Source organism: Trichoderma virens, assembly GCF_000170995.1.
Source record: "Trichoderma virens Gv29-8 chromosome Unknown TRIVIscaffold_3, whole genome shotgun sequence".
Lineage (NCBI taxonomy): Eukaryota > Fungi > Ascomycota > Sordariomycetes > Hypocreales > Hypocreaceae > Trichoderma > Trichoderma virens.
The window spans coordinates 468439-492326 of record NW_014013746.1 but is presented as its reverse complement, the minus strand read 5'-3'; the positions used below and the strand labels follow the sequence as shown (position 1 = coordinate 492326).

The following is a 23888-nucleotide window of genomic DNA, read 5'->3' as shown; positions in this document are numbered from 1 at the left end:
TGGTGGTCAGTAGATCCTATGAATACATGTATGGACTGCAATATGGACTATGCAAGGTTACATCTATGCACTCCTCCCAAGGTAGGATTGAAGTCGTGATAATGCCGCGTCTCTCCCACTAGACGTCTCCACCTCTGCACAAGTGCTACTTGTTAATCATGGTCTGCACACCGACGGTTGGGGTCGGTGGAGAGAGGCTATTCTCATGGCCCAGCAGACAGCCAGTCATGATCGCAGCATCAGCCGAAGCAGCCAGAAAGTCGTCAGCTCTTGGGCCAACGGCCACTGAAGACGGGACATCAAATGAATCAACCTATAGGTACATACTAGTACTATGCCAACCCATACCAGTGCCTGGCTGTAGCGAGATGCGCCACAGAGGGCTATCCCCTGACCCTGTCCAGCGCATATACATCCAGTGCTGTACTTTTACTGCAGGCACGCACAACATTGACAGCACTGGACGGGATATTGATACCTGTACCTTAGTATTAGCAGTGCAAGGACCTCTAATACTGGCTGGCCCGTTTATTACTGCCCGCCGATCGATCTCTGCAGTCGCGTCAGCTCCTCCAAGGCCCTGATTTCCCATCAGCTTTTCTCTCTTCACCTTCTGTCCGCTTCTCTTCCTCTTCCACCCCTGGTCGCCTCAACTCGACTCTTACTGTACGAGGATTCACTTTGTTGTCTCTCTCTTTCTCTTCTCATCCTTCTCCTCTCTATTATAGTCTGCCGAGTGAAAACTTTGGCTTCCCCCGTGCCAAGCTTCTGTGCTTTGTTCCCTTCCCAACTCGTACGGGGCTGTCTGGGAGAAATTGCACTCGACTCTTATTTGCCAACAAGGGCATAGCAGCTCATTTCCGACTGCGCCAGATCTCTCCAGCAAACCTCCAAAGCCCCCCCCTTTTGAGACACCCCCGGACGTGTGGACAATCAGCCCTTTCGATTCGAGCTGGTGCATCCCTGCCTGTGCTCGCATTGCCGTTTCAAGCGCCGTCGCCAATTTTGCCTTCCTTCTGCGGCCTCACGCCACGCCTCGTCTCCTTGACCCAGCCAGCGCCTTGATACAAGCAGCTGCCAGGTATAGACTCGGGAGTGTTTCGATACTACCTACGGAGTATTGCAGCATTGCTACACAGGCTCTCGTACCATACTACCTGGGTTCGTCCGTATACTTGCAAGTCTATCGGGACTCCTCTAGAGGCCTGCGGCTCTCATAACCTATCGGTGCACCAGTTGGCCCAAACGCCCTTCTAGCGACCTCGTGGCAGCTTTACGGTTCACAACTCACATTGAGCACCATCACCAACTCACGGCTGGTCCAGTTTCGAGCCTCCCAGCGCCAACAACGAGTCAACAACGTGCCAACCTGCTACCGGATAGCAGCGAACATCATCTTGTAGGGGTGCCACACTGTGGGGAACGGCGTTTTAGCACAACGACAGGCGCTTTTGGACTGGTTCCGAGTGGCGTCTCTTTACACACGCACTGTCAGGCACGGGCGCAAACCACCAAAGCCTCTCCATCTCGTGGCGTCTGAGCTAGCCGCTTTCCTTTCCCTCCTCCTGCTTCCCTCCCACCATGAGCACCATCAGCGATCGCAATGCGCCGCTGTCTCCAGTTTCTGTAGGCGGCAGCGAGTGGTCCTTCTCACGGTACCAGGCCAACGAAGACGGATCCTATCCCAACCGCGGAAACCTCGTCTCTCCTCCCAACTCTGGAGGCTCCTCAGGGACCATGAGCATGAATGGCTTTCCTCCGGGGCCTACAAACACGGGGGGCCCGTCACCGCCGCCGTCTGTTGGCCGATCCAGCAATGGCATGAACATGTACGCCCGAAGCGAGGCCGGAGGCGAGTCGCCAACCGCAGCCAATATCGATGAGGGCATCCTCTCTGAGCATTACGTTGCCCTGAGGGTTTTCCTCACTTCACGCGACCCGAACGCCAAGCAGCAGCCCAACAAGGCCCGCGACAAGTTGCTACGACTCTCCCCCGTCCAATTCTTCGAATTGAGTACCGATGTTTACGACGAGTTGGTGCGCCGCCAGGCCGCAGCTCGAACTCCTCCCAATGCGCCCAACATGCCGCCAGCCTTCCTGTTACCAGAGAAGACGTTCCATCCTAAGCGAAACCAGGCTCGCCAAAGACTCTCATCTCTGGGACCTCCCCGATTTCGAGATCTCGCTGCCGATGTGTTCCACGAACTGGAGCGCAGGTTTCCACACTTTGTGGGCAACGACATCCCACGAGGTGGAAGCTCCATGTCCAATAGAGGCGGACCAATGAATCGCACAGGAACTCCAGTCAACGGCGAATACCCGCCCAGATCACAGAGTCGCATGCGAAGGCCATCCAATGCCAGCTCGATTAGAGGGCCACCACCCATTGACTCGTACGGTGTGCCTCCATCGCCCAGCATTCCCAATGGCAACTACGCTCGGCCAATGCCACGACTCCCTACACAGAACAATACTATTGTTCCCAATAAGAGTACAATGATAGAAGAAGACGACGATGGTGCTGACGCATACGGATCCGCGGATGGACCCGATAATGGAGAAGTGAGTTTCTTTTTCATTCTTCAACTTGTGATGTTGTGGTCCATGGTCCAAGTTCTAACTCATGATAGGCGGAAAAGAAGATTATCGAAGAGTACGAGGCACAAGTCAAAGATTTGAATTCCAAGATCTCAACCATGGAAGAAGAGATGAAGAAAAAGGAAGAAGAAATGCAGAAGAAAGAAGAGGAAATGAATAGTTTGCGCGATAACCACCAGTCACAGGCCGCAGCTAAAGATGAAGAGAAACAGGAGTGGGCGGAAGCCCGCTCAGACCTCGAGGGAAAGCTGACAGAGGCAGAAAAGCTCAGCAATTCGCTGAAAGAAGAGATGGAGCGCATGCGCGAAGAACACGAACAAGAAACCAAGCAGCTTCGGGAACAAGTTCGACAGAGCGTTAGCATGATGTCTTCTACAAGTGTAAATGAGGATCTGCAACGAGAAAATGATGAATTGCGACACTCGCTCCAGCAACAACAACAAGTAACGGAAGAAGCGCGAGCCGAAGCTCAAGAGTTTCTACGCGAGATGCGGCAGCTTTCTCAACAAAGCGGTTCCAAATACGAGAAGCAGGTTGCGCTTGAAAAGACAATTGAGCAGCTCGAGAACGAGGTTCGGGAGTGGAGAGAGCGCTACGCAAAAACCAAGACTCAGATCAGGAGCCTGCGAGGTTCTTCCGCCGGATTCAGCGTGGATGGAGATGCCACCAAGCTACCGAGCGACAATACCCTGCTGGATGAGAATGGGCGAGTCAAGGATGTCCACGTCACCAAATATCAAATGGCCATCGACGAACTCTTGCAAAAGGTCCGCGATGATCATCCAGAAAACGTCATAGATGCCATGAAAGCAGTCGTGGTCAGCGTCCGTCGAATTACGAGAGACTTGGACGAGTCCGCACCGCGTGGAAGTGAGGCAGCTCAGCAGCAGCAGGGAAAGCTCCGGGCCAGGATTTCCGCCACCGCAAACCACTTAATTACCGTCTCCAAGAGCTTCGCTGCTAGCTCCGGCATTACACCAATCTCTCTTGTTGACGCTGCGGCGTCACATCTCACTGTCGCCATTGTTGAGATACTTCGAGCTGCCAAGATCCGACCAACCCCTGCCGAAGAGCTGGAGGATGAGGAAGATGGAGACGCAACCCCCATCGACTCTAGCGGCTTCTTCTCGCCTCGCAGCGTCGCTCGAGGATCAACAACCCACGAGGGTCTGCCTCCGGCTCCTGCTTTCAAGAACCTCGCCAATATCAGGGCAAGCATTGAGTCTTCAGCTTATAGCCCCGTCAACTCTCCCCGGACATCCATGGATGCATATGCACACGCAACTCCCAACGGACACGGTGAAGAACACCACGACGGCCAAATCGAGGGTCTGAAGGTACGGGCTTAGGGCGACGCCTAGTTTTACAAAAACAAAAACAAAAATACGACCCACAGCATGACTGACGATGGCCCAGACGTACCTTGAAGATCAAAACGCCCTGTTAATACCCGAGATCCATAATCTTGTCAATTGTGCTCGCGCGGATGATGATATTCGCCAAATTTCTACGCACGTCGGCTCTATCAATGGCATCGTGAGTAGCATTGTCTCGGAAACCCAGAAGAACGGTCGTGGCAACATGGTAGTTCGCCTAGGCGACTGCCGAGACCGCCTTGTCGAAGCCAACCGTCGAGGCCAAGAGATGGCGGATTTGGAAGTCGATGAAAAGGAATGGAAATCTTGGACCCTGACATTGCCACCGATTGCTTTTGAGATTGCCCGGGAAGCCATGGAGCTTGTTGAGACTATGGAGGAGCTGGTAGCGTCGTCACAAGATGCAGATGATTTTTCATGAGGTTGACGAGCTGTCATTAATCATTAATTCAGCATAGATGGCTTTTTTTTTTATTGGAGGAGAGGCAGGAAGGGGTTCATTGAAATCTCAAGGGCCATAGGCGAGTCCCCCCAATGGTGTTATACTAGATGCTTCTATTTTCGATCCTGGCGTCACTCCTCCCTTTGTTCTTTTTCTTCCTTTTGGGGATGGGAGGAGTCTCAATACCCCTTGTGTATATGTTTCTTGACAGCAAAGCTTTGTTTGTTGTTTGCTTTTATTCCACATAATATGGAATGGCTTGTTGCCAGGTTTACCGGGGCTGCGGGAAAGAAATGCCCTGACGAAGTTATGCAGTCAGGAGAAATGTGCTGGTTGGTTTTTGCGGTATAAGATGAAGGCATCGCCGCGCAGGTGGGGAGTGGACAGAGCATTGTTTTGTGCGATGGAGGGATTAGGTTTCTAGCCTGTATACAGAGAGAAAGAGTAAATACCACGGCGAATTGAAAGCTGATTTTCTTGATCTTTTTTTTGTATCCCTTGGCAATTGAAGCCAGAGTCTTTGTAGACAAGTATGAATAATCAGGCGCTACTGCTCTTTGTACTGTATGTAGTAAAGGACCATCTAATTGAACTGCCCGAAATTCAATCGGCTCCTCTGCATCTGTACATCTGTACACTCCATCAATTGACGTCACACAGTTCCGAGGGCCTAGGAAAACAAAATAACATCCAATCCCATTGCTGAGGGGACAGTGTGCCAGATCATGTAGTACAGATTCACGTCCAATGTCTTTCCGCCGTGCTACTCGCCAGACCCCTGGACGGATCCCCCGCGTCACGAGAACGGGATCTCATCCAAGATTGGCAACTAATCCCTGTTCCCGCTCTGGTGGGATGTGGACGGGACGCAACCAGCATTGGCTCGATGTGATGGCGCGTCCACTAAACAAGCAAAACATCAAAGGCGACAGAGTGAGCAGCACAAAGCATCTGGCTGCTTACAAGCATCAATAGCTAGGCCCCTTTTGGGCGTGCTGGCGAATGGATTGGCAGAGGCGAGTTTCCGCATTCGGCTCTGCTGATGCGCAACATGCGCGCTACGCCTTACAAAGCGTTCTTTGTGTGACGATGAAATCGTCTCGTCAAGGCGGTGGTGTTGGTCCAGCGATGATTACCTTGGACAGGCTCATTTCCACCTCGAGGCTTCCCCAAGCAGTCCTAGCACACCGACGCAGGTACATGGAGAAGAGCCATCTTGGGCAGGTGAAAGCAGGTACCCTTTAGCACCGCCGGGAAAAATGAAAACGCCCCCCAAAGAGCTATTGCCACCACCCTTTTTTTTTTTCCTGCTTCTTTTTTCCCCCGGCGTCTCTGCTCAAACTCTCTTTCCTCCGTCTCTCGTTGTACCGATACACTCTGCTTGCCGCGATTCCCGCCTGCTTCTCGACGTCAGCTTGGTAGCTGGTACCCGGCTCGTCCGTTGCGACGTCGAAAATTTTGCGATTTGATTCCAGCTGGGGGAGTTTGGTCTCCACTGGCTCGACTTGCCTTCTACAAAGCACTACCTACCGAAGTAACATCTTTATTCCATCGCTCTTCAGAGAGACATCACGCCCTTCGGCTTATTTCCCCCATCTCTCTCCCCTTTTTTGGATTTTTCTCTCCCTCAAAACGACGAGGCAGACTTTGGAGCGACATTCATCTCCTGTACCTTCGATTTGATTCTTTGCGCCGTGTTTGTTAGGTGCGACTAGCCGGATCTCGTGGGGCGGAAACCTCCTCTGAGGCCGGCCTGTTTCAGCCTCACTCGAAGGACAGCGTCTTTTCCCCTTCGTTTCTGCGGTTTATTTTTGGTTCACTTGGCGAGCAGTACAACCAACAACACAGCGGATCAGTCCACGTTTCAGCCTTTGCGCTCGAGGCCGTTGAATACCGTCTTTTGCGCCTGTGGCCGTTTGGCATCGGAGTGCCCGAGAAACCCTGCCGCCCGCCTTATATCCCGGCCACACACACATCCAGTCGTTGCAGGGTACGCTGTGGGTACTCTGGACCGCTCGATGGAGGCAGAGCCTCGCTGCGAGACCATTTATACGACCAACAAGGTGTATGTAGGCGCGAAAGACCGCCTAGAGGAGAGCCCTGCACAAATGGATGCCCCTCAGCACTTTCCTGCGTCGTCGTCATGTGCGCCTCCTGAGAGGGGCTCCGAGTGCGCATCTCAAGAAGTGGCAGAAGAGCCTCAGCCGCGAGACGACAATTCAAATACCGAGCCTGTCGCTCAATCAACGGGGAATTTCCAAGAGCGGCTTACTGCGCCAACCGACAGCCTCACATCGACATACCCTGAATCTGAAGCACCAATAGCTGCAACCCTAACCCCGGCGGAAATGTCTGCTCCAGCGCCAGATGTTGCAGAGGAGTCAGCCCAGGCTGCGACTTCGCAATTGCGAGATGAGAACCCAAAACCCATTGGCAGCCCTTCTCCAGTGCTGGAGCTAGAGGCTTTGCCCGATGACGAAGTCGATCTGGTCAGGTTTTGCAGCTCATCAGAGAACTGCAGCTCTCCAGTTACAAGAAGTAGTCGGGCCAGTTCGCCTCTGAGCGAGCCAGACACGCATGGAATCGCACACTCATATGATGGCCCCGCTGGCCATCGAGTGCTGCATCTCCGACCAACGCCCGAGCAGTGGGCTGATTTCCCTGCTCTTCTGTCTTTCGCGCGAAGCCTTCATGCAGAGCTTGATGGATGCTTCAAGATCGTGCTCCCGGACGAGCTTCAGGAACCCCTTCCGGAGAAACAATCCCAACATGCTCCTGCTAATGCCTACCGAATAAGGCAGATTAATCACAGGACGTTTTGGCAAGTCAGCACAGTACCGAGTGATGGTTCCTTTTCGTCTTCAGAGCCGGATGGCGAGCTATCAGGCAGTGTGGAGGACAAGTTCAAAAAGCTCAAGACGCTCTTCAACAAGAGCAAGGATAGGCAGATGCGAAATGTGCGGTATCGAGTCGATGTCCCCGCGTGGACTGCCAGGCAGAGGCGTGAAGCTGGCGTACCAGAGCGAAGTCCCATCCATCCTTTGGCCGGCGATAAATTAGACAAAACAAAGGCCATTATTCCGGGAATACACACGCCATATGTGTACGAATCCGCTCAGCACTTTGGCGCAACGTTCCAGCTCCACGCAGAGGACTTCCGCCTGTCATCTCTGAACCATCTATACAAGGGTCGCAAAATCTGGATTGTGGTCCCTGCAACAGCTGTAGATATTGCTGAGGAGGCGTTGAATCGAAAGGGCAAATGCTCGCAGTTCATGCGTCACAGAGCCGAGTTCTTCTTCCCTGAGAAGCTGCAAAAAATGGGCATACCGTATCGGATCGTGGATCAACGACCGGGAGAAACGATTGTCATTCTGCCAGATGCCTATCACGAGGGATTTAGCACTGGATACACCTTGGCCGAGGCCAAGAACTATGCAGATCCAGACTGGACAACGGACACCTACCAACCATGCGAGTTGAGTTGCCAGCTTGCAACGGCAATACCAGCCGAGTATATGCGGCCTCTGCGAGAGGGAGAAGAGAGACTGGATCTGTGTGCTGGCTATAACGAAGTCAGTACCGGTGAAAAGCAACTACCCCAGCAGCATGTGGTAGATTCGCAGAACATTGAAGCAGTGTCTGTGGATCTGCAATCAATTCACACGCTCAAGCGACCAATGGAGGATGCCATTTCAGAAGAGATGACTGTCAAATATCCCAGACTCGACTAACAGTCCGGTTTCTATTTAACGGCGCAGACAATTTACGGGCTTTAACAATAGCAGCCTTCCTCTGAAGAGAAGCTGGATCTTAATTTTCTTTCCCTATTTGAGCATTTTGAGGTTTGTTCACTGACATGACATGGTAATGAAAAGGCAAAGGGACATTTTTTGGTGGAAGGGGAAATTCAAAGCGAGGCGGTGGATTGATTAAGGGAGTAATTCAGGGCATTGCATTGGGAAATAAAACCGTTGGGTTGATGGTGGAGTTTTTCTGAATGGACATAGACGTCGAGAGTCGGAGTTGGCGTTGAATTTAGTGGGAGAATCATGGTTCTTTCCTTTCCCCTTTTTCATTACGATTTTTGAGCAGCATATTTTGAACTATCTTACCTAGGTTGATATACTAGGACAGGACACATAGGAGATGGAGATGAGCACGGCAAAAGTGCTTAATTCAAAATGATCTATTCATGGTTTTCTTCTACTTTTTCTTTTCGTCTTCTCTCCTCTCCTCTCCTATTTCTATCTCTCTACTCCTCTTTCTTCGTTTATGCATTAGTTTCGTAACGAAATCCATCCACGTAGAATAATTATATAAGGCATGCAATCCAAACGTTATGCTTCATAGATTCATGTATTAGTCACGTCCTCATGACCGCCAGGATCACGATTCATCACACTTCATCACGTTCCGTATCATATCCTTTGTTTTTTTTTTTCTTTCTTTCTTAGTATCCTCCGCGCCTCTCCTGGTTCTGTCGAGCCATCTCATCCCGGAACGCATTCCTGGAGCCAGTGGTGCCCTGCCGCTCAAAGTTCTCGTGGATGGGGGTGCCAGCCAGGCTGCCCAGAGCTTCGCTGTCACGGCGATTAGGAATGGGCGCATCGTGATACTCGCCGTCGTTGAGGTGGTCGTCGGCGTTGTGCAGCTGGATGCTACCGGCGTCCTTGTTGGAGCGGAAGATGTTGTTGCGGCGGGTCTTGCGGCCGCTGTAGCCGTGGCGGGAGCGGCTCATGATGTTGCCGAGTTCGATGCGGCGGGTCTTGCGGTTCCACAAGAAGAGGCCGATGACGATGAAGATGATGCAGCCAAAGGCGACGGGCAGGGCGATGGACAGGGTGTGGCCCTTGGGGACCTGGGGCTCGGGGTTCTCGGGCAGGCCGGGGGGTGCAAAGGCCACGGGCAGGGCGATGGAGCTGTTCTTGTCGTTGGAGCCGCGGGGGGCGACGAGCAGGGTGATGGAGATGTTGTTGAGCTTTTCGCCCTGGAGCATGTCGCTCTTGACCTGGAGGGGCCAGAAGCCCCAGGAAGCGGGCACGCGCTGGTCGTCGAACGTCTTCAGCTTGACCCACTCGTTGCTGGTCCTGTTGAGATAGTCCAGACGGACGGTGATTTCGTAGGTGGAGTTTGACTTGGGGACGGAAGTCTTGTTGTAGTAGTCAGGATCCCAGGTAACTAGCAAATAGTAATAAAGCAGTTAGTCCCTCTGTTCTTTGTCTCTTTTCCCAACATTCAATGCCACTATTCAAACTCACTGTAGTAGGTGTTTCCCGTCGTCAGCGTGCTGTTCTTGTAGGGCGTGCAGAACGGAGCATCCTCGCCGTCCTTGTTGTAGCAGCGCGAAAAGACGCCGTCATTGTTGCTGGACGTGGCGGTGGGATTGGGAGGCCGGCCGGTGCTGGTGAAGATCTCACCCCAGCTGGTCCAGGTATAGGCCGAGGCGGTGATGTCGTGCGGTGCGACGTCGACCAGCGTGGGGGTGCCGCTGATGGTGGTCATCTTGGGCGTGACGGTCTTGACGGGCGTGCCCTCGTCGCCAACGGTGACCCAGGGAGCGGTTGGGTCTGCTCGAGGCCGGAGGTTTGCGCGACGGTGCATCTCCAATTGAGGCTCGGGAGTGGCCTTGGGCATAGCGGTGGCAGAGCCGCAGAGCGCGGCGGCGGCGCCAAGGATCGCGATGGCATGCATTGTGGTGTTGATGCTCTTGTTTCTTCTCTTTTCCAGGTTTGAAATTCCAAACTTCAACTCGCAGACGCGTCGAGAGATGGGTGTGGGCCGAGACAAGGAGAGATTAGTCTCGCGTCCAGCTAACGAATGTGATACAATTCAATTGCTGCAAAAACGAAAAAAGAGAGGGGAGGAAGAGGACAAGACAGGGAGGAAGAGAGGGAGAGAAGGAAGAAGAGAAGAGGGAGAGGGAGAGAAAAAAAAGTTACTCGAGGCAACGCAAAGTTTCACGACGGCAAAGGCCAAGACCAGCTTAGTACGGAGTTTCCCGGTCTCTCTCCTTGTTGCATTGCAGCTCAATTGATCTTGCTCACCACAACTAGCACGGCGACTAACCCGCCAAGCTCACAAGGTTAATTCAAAGCCAATTGCCCAAACGGGAACAGCGAGGCTTTTTCTCGACGCTCTAATTTGATAGTGAGCGAGCAAGAAGAACAAAATGCCGCTGCATCTTAAGCTTAGCGTTTGACTTGTCAGTTGGGGTGGAGCAGGAGGAAGAGAAGAGCACCAAGGGAAAAGGGGGGGAGGGGGAAGCTTTGTGGAATTTTCTTCGTATTTTTTCTTCGAATCTTTGTTCTTTTCTTCTAGCCTTTCTCTGCTACTATACTTGCTTGACAAGATGCGGTGTACGATGCATTGGTTCCCCCTCTTGTAGCAGGTTTAGCTTGGTAGCATCGTAGACTTTGCGAGACGGGAGTCGCAGCAAAGACAAAAGTTCGGCTTTTACCGTACTTGGCGCACGAGCACCTGCATTAGCAAGGGGTTTTAGCGAAGCCGTGCTTTCGTAGCGACGAAACCTGGAAGCCATTCAGTCACTCGTGTTTGCTGCAAATCATTGATGCCCATCATGCGGTTCGCCAAGCTTTGGGTGAGACATTATGATGCGCATCAACAGGCGTTTATTGATAACGTAGTACTCGCAACTATTTCAACATATTCACTCCATTTCATCAGTCACAAACAATTGTAGCGTGATAAGAAGCAGAGCTGGTGTGGATGACCATGTCCGTGTTGGCTGATTTATGCGTTGGGCATCTTGCGAGGTCCGCAAAGGGCCCATAAAAGGAATCCTGGTACTTGATAACAAGCACCTATTGTCTCTGGTTTTTTGCAGTGTTCGCTAAAGGTTGAAATCTCCAGGAATATCATCTACGTACGAGTCATGTTTTTCAAGTTCTACCGAGCCGATCATGGGGGGAACGCCTATCATAGGTGCATAAGATATGCCTATCCAACAACCTGGGGGATGCCTTCATCCTGAACATTCGCATCGTTATTCATTAGTAGTAGCTAGCAATATATCGGGCTTCAAACTATTCGCATGCATCTCTCAGTTTAAGGCGTTATAGTGTAAGAATCATCCTTCATAATTCCCTTTCTCGACATGTCCGGCTTGCTAAATTGCCCTTCGGCCTCGTCGGCCTTTGAATAGAATGAAGCTCATGTAGATAGTCGTTATTGAGACCTTGGCGCGTGCGCTACCAAAAAAAAAAATCGTTTCAACATCGAGCTGACTGTCCCGGAGGCGATTGACGTCTCTCTGGTATTGATTGGACAATAGAAGCAAGTCGATCATGCCAAATCATCACCCTATGAAAGCTGTTAGACCATATCGTAAAACATTTTCGGCGGAAAGATGGGCGACTCACCGTTATCATGATCTTTTGTGCTTTGCAGACAAGTCACCAACTGATGCTGTTGAATATAGCCCGACCCATGGCCACTGGCTATCTGATTCTGTCAAAAGCCCCGAAACGTTGAATCCTAGTCTAGTCTCACACCCTGGTAAGATGCCCGATATCTAGGGCGTCACCGTACGGATAGGCATTCCGTCATCGCAAAACTCAATGGCCCTTCCCCTGCATTTGCCTGCGCCGCTGCCCTTGATATCAATTGCCCCGATATGCTTGGAAAGGGCGGTCATTTCCACCTCGTCTATCTCCATCTCGTCCGATGCAGACGAGAAGATATCGTCGTCGCTGTCTTCGAATACTTGGCTGTGCATGGATGTTGCAATCTCCTTGCCTTTTCCCATCAGGTTCGTAAGCGTCCGAGCTTGCTCATCTTGCCATTGATAGGGCTCGCCACTTGACGATCCAGCAATCTTTTGTACGGTTCTGCGTTAGACTCGACCTCACAAAATCCCCGGCCGCAAAAGCCATGCGAAACTTACTGGGAGCTGCATGGCTTGCGACGAAGAAGAAACGGCAGATGCTGCGGACGCATCCAAGAACGACTCGCGCCTCTCGCTGAACCTCACCACGGGCAGCTTCTTGAAATACTTTGCCGCAAACTCAGCCTTTCTTGCCTTGTCCTTTGCTTCCCACTCTGCACGAGCCTTGGCCCAAGCAGCTGCTCGGGCGGCTTCAACTTTGGCGCGCTCTTCGAAAAGCTTGGCCGCAATCTCGGTGCTTTTGCACTCCTGAACAGGGCATTCGTAGGGGGTCATTTGGCGCTTGATTCGCTGGCGGTTGTCTTCTGGAAACATTTCGCATTCCGAAGGATGCTGGGATGGTAGGCCAAGAGCGCAGCCCTTCTTGAGGAGCAGTCTATTCTCGCCGCAGCGATCCCAGCTGTAGTGCTTCCAGTAGCCGCAGTATCTACATTTGACAATGTACTCTGCACACATCTTTGTCTCGGTTGATAGTGTGGATGGTGGGGATTGTTGAGTTGTGATGGCTTCGTGTTGCTCTTTTCCTAGTATGTGATGCCTCTTTAGCATAGGAAGTGATGTTGGCAGCTGAGGATGGGGGGAGCAGAAGGAGTAGGAGGAAATTCTTAGAGGTGCACTCCTGGGGGGAACTTCATATTCACCTCTAGGAACCATACACCAAGCTTTGCGGCAAGACCAAGTGCTGAACAGCCTGCAGTTGTCAGCCTACTGCGTACGATAGCTGCTTCACAACTGCTAGAAGTTATCGGCCAAGGGGCAGCCATGTGCTGGAGTGAGTCCCCCTAAAGATGCCTGGCAGCAGACACATCAGTGTTAAACTACCTAGGTAGGTAGAGAACACCCAGTAAATAGAATCCTGCTCACTTCATCTTCACTTTCGACGTTTGTCGTCAGAAAAGGTCACCAGAGGCAGGTAGTCGTGTAGTAAGCAGCTGCAGATGGGACGAATCTGAGCGTTTGCTTGTATTCCACACGGCGGCTACCTTGTTTATATCCCCGGTCTGATGGCAATACTCATTGGTCACAATGCACCAACATGTGTTCTATAAACCTCATCATCCTTGTTCAAATCATGTTGTTCATTTGTAACTATGAAAATGACAAGCACGCGAGTTCGATATTGCCACGCGTGTCTAGAAGCAATGTCTGTCAAATGTTCAAGAGTTTTATTTATATTTCCATGAAAGAATAACGATTCCACAAAGAACATGAACTTTTCTTTGGCAGCGTGACACTCTTCAGCCAAGCTAGTGCTTTGTTTGGCTCGTTACCAATTCGGATATGTAAATATCTAAGAGGATATTACGTTGTTCTTACGGGTTTGTGCCGTCGCTTTGCCATTGCTTTCAATAGTCTTAGGCTCTAATTGTATTTCGAATTCTTCCGTCGACGACGCTGTGGGTAGAATGGCTTTCCTGCTTTTTGTATAACAGGATGCAGAATACGCTCTCCTCTAAGCATCCGAGGTTTGAAGAAAGCTGATTCAATCTACGAGGCACGTTCAAAGGCAAAAAAGGCTCGCTCGCACACACTCTTTCTATCAATTGTGGCAATTTGAGGATTATGACTGTGTCCAATAATACAGATTATCTCAAACTGGTGTCTCATCAGTAGGCGTGCGAAATATCTAGTAGAATAATTTCCTCACTATCCTACAGAAAGAAAGAAAGGCGTTCTATTTCCAACGAGCCAAGAAATAAAAGAGAAATCGTCGCATCGCCTCGAGCTTCTCTCGCGTCCATCAATCTCAAGCCTGAAAAGAGAAGCAGAGAAACCGTCAAGTAGGGCAAATTCTTGTACTATCATGCCCAGCAAATTCATTTTGTCAGAAGGAATCCGTTGGTCGTTACCATTCTGACTGATGCCAGAGGCTGCCCTTCGGATATTTTGTTCCTCGTTAATTGATGACGACGGCACAGTCAGACTCCGGCGATAAGAAATTTGCGGGCGTTGAATCCTTTCGATTATGATTGTGTGCCGAAAACGATGTGTTTACCCTAGTTATCCATGCAAGGTGCTGGCCACAGCCTCATATCTGCTTGGCTATTAACTTCCGCATAGGTACTTCAAATCCCATATCTGCTGATACAAGGACCAGGTATACGGAGCAGGACTGACGTGTGGAGCATGGCAATCCTACGTCGGTTCTGGCCGAGAGCATCACGCCAAAGCCTACTGGTATACCCGCAAGCCGTGCGGAACGGGCATATCGAGTCTGGTAATGCCGACTGAAGCCTCGTCCCCGCATTGTCCATGCAGCGGCATCCTCTGCTAAGTCTCGGGTGTATTCCGTAGCTGGCTGATCGTCCGTTGATCCCTGCAAATCACACAGGCAAGGGCCTTGGTGTCTGGTCGTGCGGTCGCTCAGCGTCAGCCAGCTCCCCGTAAATCTGACAGAGATAGCTGATGTCCAAACTTGATTAGATGCATCTGCATCTAGTCCTTTCAGCCAGCTCCTTGCCCAGGCAATTTCAAGCAGCGGAACGAGGCCAAATGACGGTTGTAGCAGGTAGATTGCCTTCAAGCTGTGGCTCGCATGGTAGGGCCAGCAATGCCTACATTAGTATGCGTGTGTGTGTGGTTGGGCTGATCACAAGATATCCAAAAAGGAAAACATACATGAACATACATGTAGGGCGCCACTACCACAACGATACCCCGGCAGATGGAGGATTGAGGGAAACCGGGAGGTTTTGACATGTAACCAGGGCCTGCAGCCGCACTTTGACGCTGTAAATCGAGGCTGGAGCTCTCCCTGGTACTTCTTCTTTCTTCCCAATTTTCTTCTTCTCTTCCTCTCTTTTCCTTTTCTTCTCTTTTCCAGCCATCCTACCGCAAAAAAAGGCACATATACTTATTTATTGATTTCGTTTCCCTCCCTTCCTCTTCTTGTGGCAAATCTGAGGGCGCAGGACAGGCAAATGCTTTGTTATACGTGTATCCAGACCGAAACCCTGGCAACCAAGCAGGCTACCGCGAGGCACGCACCTGCTATCAACCATCAGAAAAGTCCATCCTCTCCTCTGTTTCTCTTTTCTTCTCCTCTTCACCACTCTTGACCCCATTTCATGCTATGCTTCCCCTCTCCAAATCCCTCCCCATGCAGCAGCCCATTGAGCCAATACGCAGCATGAATGTGTCGTGCTAACAAGGGCGTTCCGTGGCTGCATAATATTGAGCCAACCGGTGGCTGAGCTTCAAAGAGGGGACATGGACGAGGCGAACAACGCATCGAGGCTCTCCCCCCTCATCAGGCTGGTGATTCTATCGTTCGTCGTTCATTCATTACCATATATGGATATATACCTATGCTTGTACCATCCCTATGCCCATCCCTATCCCTATACAATGCCAACTGGAAGCTGATGTTGGCCGACATGGTCCATTATTAGGCGAGGATTACCATTACCATTCCCTCATTATCCACCGTCCGACCTTCTCAGCTTTGAACTCCCATCTTCTCTCTCCAATCCCTTGCCGCTTGGGCAATCTGCAAAGCCGCAGCTTCGATCCGCCGTGCCCGTTCCAAAAGACTATGGTCCCTACGCGTCCCAGATGGCCGCTTGAGCTGTGCAATCATCTCGAGTACAGCCATGTGGTCCACGACCTTGTCCGGGTCTCTCATGCTCTCTCCTCCTCGATCCCGACTCCCTGACACAGGAGTCCTCCTCCCAGATGCATTACAAGCGTGCTCGACTCCATCATAAAGACAGTTGCTACAGGGCCCCGTCACCCCCGGCGCCTGGCCCATTCCTTCTGGAGATACAACACACTGGGGGGAGATGCCTTGCCCGGCACGGCAGCGGCTGCAGCGTCGGTCGCTGGTGTTTTGCTCTATGCCCCTCTCGTACATCATGATTGCTTCTGCCACTCGAACTTCAGCGAATGCAGGCTCCTCCCGCCACCGCCATCTCCCCCATCTGCGCACGGTAGGAACTGCGCTCAACGCTTCGATGAGATACGACCACGGCCGCGCAGAGGGCGGCACGGACACGTCGTCAAAGACGCACAAGGCGTGCATTTCTCTCATGGCTAGGTCGTCTGGGTCGTCTGGGTGGTCGCTTACGTGCCGCTCCAGTCCTCCAGGCCAGCCTTGTATTGAGGGACCATGATCAGCATCATTGTCGCTCTCTTCCGCGTCGTACTCCATCTCTAGTTGGATCTGATGCATTGAGCGGCCAGCAATGACGGCTGAAGGATTGGGCATTGAGTGGTCGAGGACAAGCGGAGGGAGCTTCAACCCAGGGTCAAGAGCCGGGACACCAGGAGCCGCCATTGCCATTGTTGTTGGCACCGCATCACTTGTAGATGGATCGTTGATGCTCATTTTCAGCACGGCTCGGTAGAGTGACAAGCGAGAAACGACGGCTCAGCAGGGCTCACGGCGCATGTTGCTCCGTCACACATGTGGCAGGACGACAGCCCCAGACCCGAGAGACGACTGAATACCACAAGATGCTGACGCAAAAAGGGAACAGAAGTGGTGACCTCGGGGACTGGGGCATGGTCGTGTTTTTAACCTATTCAAGAAAAAGAGTACGGAGCACGGCAGCGAGGTATATGTACCATTTTGCCGCTCTATTGGCCTTGGTACACGTTGGCTAGCTGTGGCCCTGCACTCCCGCAGCTGCTGGATGCGCGTGGGGGAGGGGGTATGATATTAAGCTGGATCCAACTTGACTTTTGGGCCCGGGAGACCAACAAGCTCTGAGCAGACTCCGACAGCTCGGCGATGCGCCCCCCTTGCTGGGACGACTACCGCTGGCCTGGGCAGAGATTAGGTAAGTCTAGAGTAACGAAAACAGCTCCGAAGCACGGCTCCATCCGAGCAAGGACCTGGTCCCGCCGATTTCTCGCAGATATCTCGCGAGAATGGGAGCCGGCAGCCTGTTTTGGGGGCCGGGCTTGGGCGTCTCTGCCAGCCCTTTGGGGACATGGAGGGCGGGAGGGGCAGCAGAGGTAAGGCCAGCGACTACAGTATGAAGAGGGAGAGGGAAAAGACGCAACGCAACGCTCCATTACCCCGTACTTTGCTGCCGTCTCCGGGTTTTCGAGCTGTGGAGCCTCCCCTCGACCTCGAAGGAGCAGCGCGAGCATTTAACGGGCGCCCTTGTGCATATGTATGCTGCCCTTGGCGCAATGTCACATCCGCCGCTTCTTGGAATCGGTCTGCTTGCTGGAGGTACTATGTACAGCCAGGCAAAGCTCAGCAATGCAGTGTACATGTACTGTACAGGTGCAGTAATGGCATCCAACCTGACCTAGGCCGACTCGAGGAGCTTATTAGCAGGCTAGTAGCACAGCAGACGCACGCCCAAATACGAAGTGCTGCCGATTCGGATACAGCTCAGGCTGCCTCTCCCCCGCATTCGGTCCTCCTCTTCATCTATTTCTCCTTGGGCGATCACCCTCCCAGCTCAGCCCACCTCCCCCAAGCTTCCGTCCCCTCCCGTACCCCCGGTCTAATGTCTTAGGGGATCCGACCGATCGCATGGGATCCACGCCTACTAGCTACAGGAAAGCTCCGTGGAGCAACACACCTGCTGGACTGCGTTAACTGGCACACAGAATGGCTGACGGTGTGGTCCCGTGGGACGAGTTGGCTGTGTGGGGTAGGAAGCGAAGCTTTTTTTTTTCTCTCTCTCTTTTTTTTCTTCTTCATCTCGGCTGCCCATATCTACGGAGAGGAGGGAGTACAGGTACGTACCTGTATGGAGTCAGAGCCAGAGACGCCGTTTTATGCCGGTTTTTATGCACGCTGCTTGCCGAGCCAGTCTCTCCTCCGTGGGGGGAAGCGGATCATGCTTCGCTCATCTCATCTCCAGGGTCTGCCGTGGGGGGACGAATCCAAGCAAAAGGGCAGCCACCCTCTTTACGCCTGTGTTACTGGCGCTCCGGTATCTGGGGATGCCGGCCATTGGTGTAGTGGTGTTGATCCGCGTCGGATCGGTGCTCACGGTGTGGTAGTATATATCAGGCACTGCCCCCGTTGCGTGCGGCTATGTTAACGATGAAGCCCCCCCATGTAACGTTTTGAATTTTGTTGATATAAACGCCCTGCTGTTCAGACGTTCTCTAGTTCCTCTTATCTTATACCAGTAGCGCTCCAGGGCAAACCACTCTTCTTGTTCACTAATATCCATCTGGCTTACCCATCTCACCTTTTTATTTTACATCTATAGCGCAGTTCATATTCTACTTTTTGCCGCAATGACAGCTTCTACGGAAGCTAACGGCTTCTCCAACCACAATGGTTCAAGCCATAACTCTACCTCTACCCTACCGCTGGCTTCAGGGTTATACGTGCCTACCGTGGCATTCTTCACTCCTCAAGATACTATCGACGAAGAGACGACAGCAGCACATGCCAAGCGCCTGGTTGAAGCCGGCGTCACGGGCATCGTGACGCACGGTTCCAACGGCGAGGCTGTTCATCTTGATCACGCTGAACGACAGCTTATCAATCGCATTACTCGTTCAACAATCGATGCTGCTGGCCGGAGTGATATGCCCCTTATTGTTGGATGCGGCAGCCAATCTACGCGAGAGACAATACAGCTGTGCCGTGAGGCTGCCGAGTCTGGAGGAACACACGCCCTCGTCCTGCCCCCAGCGTACTACGGCAGCTTGTTGTCAACAGACCTCATAATGGTTCACTTCAAAGAAGTGGCTGATGCTAGCCCAATCCCATTGCTCATATACAACTTTCCCGGGGCGTGCAGTGGGCTGGATCTCAGCTCGGATACCATCTTAGAATTGGCTGAGCATCCCAATATTGTCGGCGTTAAGCTGACCTGCGGCAACACGGGCAAGCTTGCCCGTGTTGTTGCTGGCACACGTGGGACGACTTTCAGGACCTTTGGCGGTAGCGCCGACTTTGCCATTCAGACCCTGGCTGTGGGCGGGCACGGTGTGATCGCGGGATTAGCCAATGTGGCGCCAAAGGCCTGTGCTGAAGTGATGCGACTGTGGACAGAAGGCAAGACAGAGGAGGCGACGCTGCTGCAAGGGATTGTCGCTCGCGGCGACTGGACCGCCATCAAGGGCGGCTTTGTCTCTGTCAAGGCCGCGCTGATGAGATACTACAGCTACGGCGGCCAGCCACGAAAGCCTTGTGCCTTCCTGGAAGGCAAGGCCTTGGAAGCGCAAATGTTGGGCTTTTCTGAGCTGGTAGAGTCGGAGAAGAAGCTGGAGGCACTAACTTAGTCTCCACCACAGACCACGAGCAGGCAGACGGATATAATAATAAAGAATGGAGAACGCTATGGACGACGATGTTGACCGGCCTGTGGGGCGTGGGGGGAATCTCGAGTCTGACAAGGACAAGAGGCCAAACGAGCGAGGCGAGCGTGGTTGTGGAGGCTCTTTAGCGGGGACGGAATCCAGATCCATGTTGCCGTTGTGCGCTTTCTTTTTGACTATTGCATGCACTTTTGCTCACTAGCACGAAGAAAGGGCGAGAGGTCTTGGCCTGATGAGTTTCGCCGTCTGGGCTAGGGGAACTGAGCAGCATACGAAGCTCAACTGTGCTGGCTGCGAGACGCGGAGAAATAACCGGCATAACAGATATGGGTTTTTGCATGGTGGTTGGTTTGAATCTAGAGCTGCGCACTTTTTGTGCTTGATGGAGTGAGGTGGATGTGAGATACCTTTGGCAGAGCAGATGGCATTCCTAGATTGACTACTCGGGACTAGTTTTGGATACTGTGTAGAGAAGAACATAGTAATAATACGGAATTCAAGGAAATATTGCACAACAATGCTTTGTCTAGGAAGTTACTGATTCGATGAGAGAGAATGGAGAGAAAGGGGTTCAAGATAATCGTGTGTACAGCAACGGAATTGACGAATACGTATTCCATTTCCAATCATTCGGGTGCTCGTTTCTTGTTTTGAAGCGCTCTAGGCAACGAATATTCAATTCTTTTCTCTATATACATGTCAGGCAGCGGCGAGAAGCATTCTCTATCTAGCAACTCTCCCACATAGTCTATCAACTAAATCAACGTTACACTGATCTAAACCACACTTAGACCAGGAAGCCCTCCAGCAGCTTGACCAGGCCATACGCGCCAGGATCAGGACATTCATTCCATCCCTCGGCATTGACGTAGACTGATCGCCCCAGGCTGGCCTCCATGCCCTTTGTTGAATCTGAACCTTTCGTCGCGGCCTCGACGGCCTTCTGAACGTCGAGCGTCTCCGCCAGCGTGTTGACGAACGGTACAAGCGCATCAACCACGGTGCGGTCACCCGGCTGAGCAGGAGTATACTTGGCCAAGCTCTTGAGGGCCGCCTGGAGAGCAGTCGCCCAAATCTGAGGAGTGACGGTGGTCTTTTGGCTGCTGGCCTGGCCTTGGAGGCCAGAAGCCAGGGCGTTGATAAAGATGGCGTAAAGCGCGCCCGAAGTGCCGTCCATACTTGACTCAATGACTTGGGCAATGTTTCGGACAAAGTGCACGGTGTCAAGCTGCCCTGATGAAGAGACGCTTTCGAGATGCTTCAGCACGGCCTCGGCACCCGTCTTGAGGCAGAGACCGCAGTCTCCATCGCCCACAATGGTATCAAATTTGGTGACTTGCGGCTCTGCAGCAATGAGGCTCTTGAGAGCTGATTGCAGCTTGGAAGTAGTAAATCCAGCATCCACTATTCAGGTCAGTTACACGCCTTGTTTTGTTTTCGCGAAGGGGCAATGAAATTTGGAAAAGCCTTACAGTCAAGATTGCTGGGGGCTGAATCATCTTGGGAGGGGGTTTCCTCCTTGATCTCCGACTTGGTGGTGTCAATGCCATTAGCCCAGTTTTCGGGGCGGACGGCCGGTGACCAACCAGCAGCATCGGCGGGAGCATCAATCAAAGGCAAAATGGCCTCATTAGCCACTTTAAGAATCGTAATGCTGAATCCCAAGCCGTTCAAGCTGGTCATGTATGTGCCGCTAAGCAGCCTTGATGGCGTGATTTTATAAGAGGCATCGAGCTGGTCAATGACCTCCGTTGTGATTGCGCCGAGCTCAAGGGGGCTGATACCACCGAGATTGTTTACCATGACAACAACCTCTTCCCCAGACTTTACGTTGATGTAGGCGCGATCGCTGTCGGATTGGTCAAGGAGTTGCTTGAGCATGGTCTCGACGAGGCCCTTCAAGGTCGTCTTAACACGGCCGAAGCCTTCTTCGTTGTGAATGCCCATGCCGATTTCAATTTCATCGCCAAGCTCGTCGGGGGTGATTTCACGACCAGGAACATGGACATGAGCTAGAGAAGCGCCAACGGTGGCAAGATTCTCAGAAGCAAGGGTAGCGATTTGGGAGACCTGCTCCAGAGATTGTCTATTCGCAAGGAAGCCGGGAGGTCAGAAACAAGTTTCCAAACGAGAAATGCTGCTCTGTGTGAAATGGGACTTGAAACTTACCCCTGAGCAGCAGCAGCGGCCGCAATCTTCTGTACGAGGACTGTTCCAGCCAGACCTCTCCTGCCAATTCGTCCTCCACGTTTCCTGCCAACGCCAACGTCGTCTCCCACAACCAAAAGCTCAGTCTTGATGCCCTCAGCGCGAGCCTTCTCTACTGCCATGCCAAAGTGCAGCATGTCTCCTGTGTAATTCATAATTAAGACCAGCACGCCACGCTGTGGCTGCTCTGCACCCACGCGGCGAATTGCGCGAAAGACCTGCTCAGCAGAAGGAGAGGCGAAGACAGAGCCCGCAACAGCAGCGGTTAGAAAGCCCTTGCCGACGAAGCCCGCAAATGAGGGCTCGTGGCCGGAACCACCGCCCGAGATCAGGGCAATGGTAGGCTGAGAAGCAGCATCGCGAAGGAAGACGGTCTTTTGCGCGGCATCAAAGCCAATGGAGGGGTTGGTGTATGTGGCCGAGCGGAGGGCGGCATTGACGAGAGCAAGAGGCTCGTTGGCGAAATGCTTGGCTGAGACGAATGTTAGCCGGAACTTGGGAGTTTTAGTTTATGAAGACTGCGTACATGACATGGTGAGCCAGAGCAAGTTGTTGGTCCCTGTTTGCTACCTTTCTTTGTACTATGATACTCCAAGACAAATCGTATGGCGGGGTCGAGGTTGAGGAGAAGAGAAAACCAGAGGGGATTCGCAACATTCTCTCAGCTTCTTCCCCGCGCTGCGGTCGTGTTATATTTATCCAAAAGCTCGAGAGTTACCCCATTCTCGCAAGCGTCGGCCAACGGCTTGTTCCTTGCGCCTCGACGAGATCCATCGTGAATGGGGGCGACACGCTCCCACGCAGGGCTGTGGCATCGTGGGCTCGTGGCATGTTGCTTACCCTATAAATTGGCTGGTCGGATGGCGAGTTTGGTGGTGGTGACCCCCGTGTAGATGGAGAAGAAGAGGAGGGCGGAGGAGGAGGAGGAGGAGGAGAAGGAGAAGAAGAAGATGGAAGAGTATATCCCACGCCTACCTACTAGGTAGTTATTATTACGGCGTCGCAATCGGAGAGTACATAGCGACTAGAGGTAAGCCGCGGTTACAATCATCTATAATGCCCTGAATCGTCCCCAACGTGACCCCCAACGTGACCCCCAACATCTTCAACGCGAACCTCTTCCTTCAAGGCTTCACATCGTCAACACGGAGTGAGGGGAAGGTGGCGTGCAAAAATAATGAATGCCTGTCCGGCTTTATGCACGTTATGCTTAAGCAGCCACAATGTACGAGTACCTGTACGAGCATCTGTAATGTATTCCTTCGCATCTACAAGTACTCCACGAGGCCAGCCATCATGTGCTAAGCAGCCAATCCTACGGCAAACCCCCTCACCAGTGCGGCTCAATTGCAGTTTACGGCGCTGACTTGGCCATATTGAATCGCTATCATACGGAGTACTAGCAGGCTGATATTATATTATATTATATTAAAACACAGCACGGGCATGCGGGATTCCACAAAAAGACGCGGGGAGCCGAGGAATCGGATGCCATCTCCTGGGCCTGCCCTGCGGAGGGGAGTGTCCATTTCCCCAACTCTTTCCATGTGCTTCGCACGCCTGCTGTTGGGCCAACGCGACGCCCTAGCATTAATTTGATCACATCCACTGCCGAAAACGACGAGATATTGCCATCCTTGCATCCAGACGTGGCTGCTTCCAAGGGCCCCCTTTGCCTAAACGAGAGCCGGGGTGAGACGCTAGGGTCGTGAAGCCACAAGTCTGGTCATGCTGAGATGAAAGTGCCCTTGTTGCATGCAGTGGTTTTGGCCACAAGATCAAAAAAAAAAGGTTTGGTTCTTTTGGGCTGCTCGACTCTTTCGGATGTATGTCAGACAACGGTCGACGTGTCAAGACCCCCTACAGGTGGCTGCATGCATTCAGGTCAACGGTCTTAGTCTTACAAGAGAGAAGGCAAAAGAGAAACATGGTTTTCATATACGAGTACTAGTACCTGGACCCAGGGGGGTTGATTTACAAAACATCTGGCGCCAATAGGTGTCGTGGATGTACAAGTACGGTGAAGAAATGCAGTCTTACAGTCACCAGGCCTCCCCCACACTCTTGGAAGCCGGGGTGCCGTTTTGCCATTTTCACATTTTGCACACCAAACAAC

The 23888-nt window shown here is 52.3% G+C and overlaps 7 protein-coding genes across 7 annotated transcripts; 3 read left to right on the top strand and 4 right to left on the bottom strand.

The window, feature by feature from the left end:
* Nucleotides 1-1581: 1581 nt before the first annotated feature.
* On the top strand, nt 1582-4395 carry TRIVIDRAFT_113187 (uncharacterized protein; the record flags this gene model as incomplete). The annotated part of the gene is made up of 3 exons (XM_014103948.2): nt 1582-2589; nt 2631-3935; nt 4015-4395. 3 exons carry the CDS (start codon nt 1582-1584, stop codon nt 4393-4395), a joined length of 2694 nt encoding a protein of 897 aa, XP_013959423.1.
* A 2603-nt stretch (nt 4396-6998) lies between these two features.
* Nucleotides 6999-7997, top strand: TRIVIDRAFT_4046 (uncharacterized protein; the record flags this gene model as incomplete). The annotated part of the gene is made up of 1 exon (XM_014103787.1): nt 6999-7997. A coding segment is annotated over one exon (999 nt), but the record flags the coding sequence as incomplete, so codon positions are not given.
* Nucleotides 7998-8588: 591 nt separating this feature from the next.
* Nucleotides 8589-10020, bottom strand: TRIVIDRAFT_72350 (uncharacterized protein; the record flags this gene model as incomplete). The annotated part of the gene is made up of 2 exons (XM_014103947.1): nt 8589-9597; nt 9678-10020. The coding sequence occupies 2 exons, from the start codon at nt 10018-10020 to the stop codon at nt 8870-8872; spliced, it is 1071 nt and encodes a 356-aa protein (XP_013959422.1).
* Nucleotides 10021-11950: 1930 nt separating this feature from the next.
* On the bottom strand, nt 11951-12778 carry TRIVIDRAFT_32597 (uncharacterized protein; the record flags this gene model as incomplete). Its single annotated transcript, XM_014103946.1, has 2 exons — nt 11951-12236; nt 12288-12778. 2 exons carry the CDS (start codon nt 12776-12778, stop codon nt 11951-11953), a joined length of 777 nt encoding a protein of 258 aa, XP_013959421.1.
* Nucleotides 12779-15761: 2983 nt separating this feature from the next.
* Nucleotides 15762-16795, bottom strand: TRIVIDRAFT_229523 (uncharacterized protein; the record flags this gene model as incomplete). Its single annotated transcript, XM_014103945.1, has 1 exon — nt 15762-16795. One exon carries the CDS (start codon nt 16647-16649, stop codon nt 15762-15764), a length of 888 nt encoding a protein of 295 aa, XP_013959420.1.
* A 1737-nt stretch (nt 16796-18532) lies between these two features.
* On the top strand, nt 18533-19528 carry TRIVIDRAFT_31697 (uncharacterized protein; the record flags this gene model as incomplete). The annotated part of the gene is made up of 1 exon (XM_014103944.1): nt 18533-19528. The coding sequence occupies one exon, from the start codon at nt 18533-18535 to the stop codon at nt 19526-19528; it is 996 nt and encodes a 331-aa protein (XP_013959419.1).
* An 823-nt stretch (nt 19529-20351) lies between these two features.
* On the bottom strand, nt 20352-22248 carry TRIVIDRAFT_61912 (uncharacterized protein; the record flags this gene model as incomplete). The annotated part of the gene is made up of 3 exons (XM_014103943.1): nt 20352-20968; nt 21037-21650; nt 21734-22248. Coding segments are annotated over 3 exons (1746 nt in total), but the record flags the coding sequence as incomplete, so codon positions are not given.
* Nucleotides 22249-23888: the final 1640 nt, after the last annotated feature.